This window comes from Pteropus medius, unplaced genomic scaffold, assembly GCF_902729225.1.
Source record: "Pteropus medius unplaced genomic scaffold, Ma_sr-lr_union100, whole genome shotgun sequence".
Lineage (NCBI taxonomy): Eukaryota > Metazoa > Chordata > Mammalia > Chiroptera > Pteropodidae > Pteropus > Pteropus medius.
Window position 1 is genome coordinate 391,553 of NW_024353790.1, and position 4,815 is coordinate 396,367.

Genomic DNA, 4,815 nt, shown 5'->3' on the forward strand with positions numbered 1-4,815 from the left:
ACCCTGCTGGGCGGTGCTGGGAGCCAGCGGAGAGCATGTGTTTAGGAGTTATCCAGCCAGCGAGTGGAGCAGCTGGAGAATTTGTAAATAAACTCCCCTGGGTCTGGAGGGCATTTTCAGGGCTGTCCTTAGGGGACAACAGTCTCTGATGCTTTTTGCCTACACTGCCCTGAGGCTGAGGGAGCTCCAGGGACTGGAGAATGCCCTCAGGCCGAGAGGGCATGGAGCTGGCAATCGAAAATCCAGTTGACAGTGTGCTGAGGGTACTCGTGGGAGGAGCACAGTGTCTGCCACAAAAGCACCCAAAGCGTGGCAGGAAAATTAGGCACAGAGATGATCCACAGACTTAAAAATGTAACCTGTGTATTGAGAGAAGGGAGCATTAATTTATCTGGAAGAGAGAGCATCAGGTTTTAATAATTAGAGCAATTCAGGAAATGTTACCCTATTTTTCCATTGTAATTCTTTGATTTTAAATCTTGGGCGAGATGGTTACCGTGCTTGTTCTTGGTTCTTCCTCCTTTTATTAATCTCTTTTTTCCTCCCCTCTGAATGTCCTGCTCACGTTGACTGTGCTAAGTACTATTCTTTTCCTGCCCCGAGTCTCGCTTGGATCCATAAAAGCCTCGCTCAGGGAATCTCCCCCAGTTTTGCACTCAAGCCTCTCCCTGTGACCTGGTTACTGATTCTGGGTTTTATGCCCAATCTCACTTTTCTGCCTGTTGGCCTGGACTTACCTGTCGGTGGCTTCCTAAGCCTGTGCCTGTCAGCGACCCGGATTTGCTAAGCCCTGGCCATTCAGCCCACCCCAGGCCCCCCACGTCCTGCAGCTGGAGTGGATAGAGCAGACGCGTCCATGGCATAGGGCTGATAAGCCATCTTAATGCAGACTCTTGTCCTTTCAAATGCCTTTCAGTCAACTCGAAGGAGCTCTTTCTAAGTGGACGAGTTATCAGGATGACGTCCGACAGTTTTCCAGCTGGATGGAGGGTGCGGAAGCCAGTCTAAACGAGTCTGAAAGGCAGTGTGCGGAACTGCGCGAGAAAACAGCTGTACTCGGAAAGGCCAAGGTGGGAGCTGGAGTTCAGATTCCAGCTGTTCTGGAACCAGATCACGCATTGCCTGCCATGTGTGCCAGCCTGAGGCTCCTCCCTCTGATCCTGACAGCACTGGGAAGATCATGGGTGTTTTAAGCCAGGGAGCGACAGGGTTCCATTTACAATCTGATAGCCTTTTATCACTCAGGCTGCTGTGTGGAGAATGGAAAAGGGGACAGGGGAAAAAATTAGTGGCAGGAAATCTGCCTAGCAGGATACTTCAAAAATCTAGGGGAAAGATGATAACAGCATGGGCTAGTGAGCTTACAGGGTGACTTTCAGTGTTCTGAATTAACCATTTGGGTGGGAAGTCATGGTGTTTACTTTTGAAAAAAGACCGAAGGAGAAGGGGTTTGCTGGGGGCTGAGGAAGAATGGGCATGGGTGGAGGTCAAGCTCGTTTGAGATATTGAAATCAATTAAATCAGTATCTCAGAAAGTTCTGAGCCCAGATATCAAGCCTGCTCTCACTCACACACACACACACACGCACACACACACACACACACACACACACATACAAATGAATCTATCTATCTACAAACAGATAATTTGAGATTACTTGTCAACTATATAGTTAAAATATCTTAATACCATTAGTATTGTTGATACGGTAATATATGTGTTAACTCCTTTATTATTTTTTTAAATGTTTCCTAGTTATTAAATGAAGAAGTGCTAAGTCACAGTAGCTTGCTGGAGACCATTGAAATCAAAGGGGCTGGCATGACGGAGCACTATGTCACCCAGCTGGAGTTCCAGGACCTACAGGAACGATACAGAGCGATCAAGGAGCGGGCCAAGGTATGCTAACCGTGTTCCGAGTGAACTCATTGAAGTAAGAATGTTTCGAGCTGTGATTATTTAAAGACTCATTTATTTTTGGAAATGACAGATTTGTGAAAGCAGATTGACCAAAATGATACAGCAGGTAGCAAAGAGCAAAATGAATTTTAATACTTTAAATATATATATATACACATATATATACTTAATACTTTAAATATATATATACACATATATATATATATCACTGGCAAAACCAAACAAAAACCGTCAAATAATGTTAGTACATTAAAGTTACTCAAAAGAAATATTTCTCAACTAAAAATTCTTAGACGTTTACTAATTTAAGAAAAATTTTAGACAGCTTCAAAATGACTCGTAAATGCCTTAAAGTCTGATATTAGGAGTTTTCTAATGCAGGAAATCATCAACAGTAAAATTATTCTTTATTTAGCCTTCACAAAGAAAATAAAAATAACTTTTCAAAACACATCCCACTTTATTAGACAAAATATATGGAAAAATAAATCCACAGTGAGTCCAAATCCTTACTTGAGATACAATATAAGAAATTCGGTTTTCTTTATAAGCAAAAGTATATTTTTATGACAAGTAAAGTTAATTCATTTTTTTGGCATGTCAATTTTACATTTCATAAAGAATTTAGAAATCGGGAAGTTATTTCAACAAAATGATCTTTAAAACTTCTTTTAATCCTGATATTATATTTTATTAAATTTTTACATACATCTTAAAGCTTCATTCTTCTAGGAAACTGTTCGTATTCTAATGATTTGGTAATCATGCTTTTCTAAAATTCCCAAAGTAAATTCTTACAGTATGTTGGAACTGCATATGATAATGTATTCCCATCTTAATTGTCTTAAATGTTGATAACAGGAAGCAGTAACAAAGTGTGAAAAACTGGTTCGCCTGCACCAAGAGTATCAGAGAGACCTAAACACATTTGAAGTTTGGCTGGGGCAAGAACAAGAAAAGCTTGAGCGATATTCAGTTCTTGAAGGCGATGCCCAAACTCATGAAACAACACTGCGAGATCTTCAGGTAAAGTATATTTCATCTTAAAGGAATTTTCATTCTGAAAATGGAATTATTCTTTTGAGCAAAAGAAAGTTAACATCACCTTGGATCCCATAAATAGCAGGTACATATCAAATGAAGCCCCAGTAAGGTCTGGTGGAGCATTCCGGGACCTTAGTGGTATATACTAGTTGAGATCATTTAGTAGGTAATTTAGACCCAGCAGTCCTGAGACTCGTGGGATTCGTTCAGCTGCTGCAGTGGCCTCAGATAGGAATGGCTAGTGGTCTAATTTACAGTGTTGACTGGCCCACCTGCCTGTTGCTACTTAAAGGATTCAGTTAGATATGGGACATAGCAGCAGGAATTAATCGAATGTGTTACTGTACTTAAAGTCAAACTAGTGGCACCATCTTGGGCCATCTGGTTTGAGCCAAAATCTCCACATTGCTGAGTATGTAGGTCAGAATCCTAGAAGAAGGAATTAGAGGAGCTAGAATAGGGCTGGTGCTCAGGCAAAAGGCTGTGGTTCAGGGTAAGATGGCAGACCTGGTAGGGGCAGTGGCCGTAACTCGCTCACTTCTTTACTCATTCAGCCTTTACTGAAAACTTAATACAATACAGACACAGGGCTAGCAACTGCTGGTAAAGACGATTAAAATATGATTCTTGCCTTCAAGGAACCTGCAATACAGTGAGAAATGCAGATCCATTCATCATTACAAACAATGTGAAAAGGACAATAATAGACTAGCGCAAGGGATCTCATGGGTGCATCAGAGAGGCCCTGGTCTTGCCTAGAGAGATAGGCAGTAGGGGTCAGGAGGTGCCCCAAGAAGGGGCTGCCAAGTGGAGGATGGGGAAAGGCCAATGAGACAGCTCCGCGTTGTGTGTTGAAGCCTATTGACGTGCTGGCAGCTCTCATTAGAATTGGTTTGGGATTGGGCAAGGGGTACCTACGGCTTGCACAAGGTGGAAGAAGCAGGGCTAAGGTGGTTATCACCGGCATATCCAATTTCTGGCTGTTGTCTCAGGCAGCATTGTATAATGACAGGAGCACAAGGTTGGGGTTAGGAAGTTTGGACTCTAATCCTCAGTAGGACCTGACCTTGGGTGACTTCAGGCAAGTGAGAACCAATCTGGTTCCGTTTTCTCCGCAGAGTAGTTTGTGAGAGAGGATTAAATGAGATGGGAGAAAACGTTAATTAAATGACGGTCCATTCATGACATAAATATATGTGAAGTTAGAAGGGACATAAGTTCATTAGCTTGTTTAAAGATCTCATTCATTCTTCTTTGAAACAGGAGGATGCACTGGTTTGCCAGGGTTAGCTGTCGTAATTTATTTTAGTAGAGTTGACTTTGTTTTTGCTAAATAACCCCTCTCAGCACTTTACTCCAGGCACTCTTGGCAAGCAAATGCTGAGTCCTCTGGGCTTCTGTGTGGGAACTGGGCCAATAAGTTACTTGTCACCAGCAGATGTTTCTCTTGTTCCAGTCAGAAGAAAGTATTTCACTTCATTCAATAGTGGTATGGCCCAAACCTAACTCCCATCACTCATTTTGCCATGCGTTAATTCTTGCATTATCTTATGTAGAATCATCACACATGTTAAAAGGAATTAAGGTGATAGCAGCAGCTAAGGGTGCTGGGAGCTGCGATGCCCTCACAGCACAGCGGATCCCGGTGTCCACAGCACGTGCCATGGCGTGGGCGTCGGCCAGCAGTGTGGACCACATTGACAGATTATTTTGTGTAAACTGAAGGGCTAATATGGGTCATAGAATGTATAGACTTTTAAAATATTGAACCATGTTTTCCTGCAGAATGAATACTTGAAATATGGGACATAAAAAGAATATATATATATATATATATATATATATATATA

General features: G+C 42.0%; 1 protein-coding gene across 12 annotated transcripts in view; it reads left to right on the plus strand.

Moving 5' to 3' along the window:
- The window catches only part of SYNE1 (spectrin repeat containing nuclear envelope protein 1), a 406,416-nt gene that overhangs the window by 212,164 nt on the left and 189,437 nt on the right, over positions 1-4,815 (plus strand). For all 12 annotated transcript variants that reach the window (XM_039851332.1, XM_039851327.1, XM_039851325.1 and 9 more), the window contains 3 exons: positions 917-1,070; positions 1,757-1,900; positions 2,783-2,947. In XM_039851332.1, the coding sequence (XP_039707266.1) occupies positions 917-1,070; positions 1,757-1,900; positions 2,783-2,947 (463 nt within the window). The remainder of the gene's footprint in view (positions 1-916; positions 1,071-1,756; positions 1,901-2,782; positions 2,948-4,815) is intronic.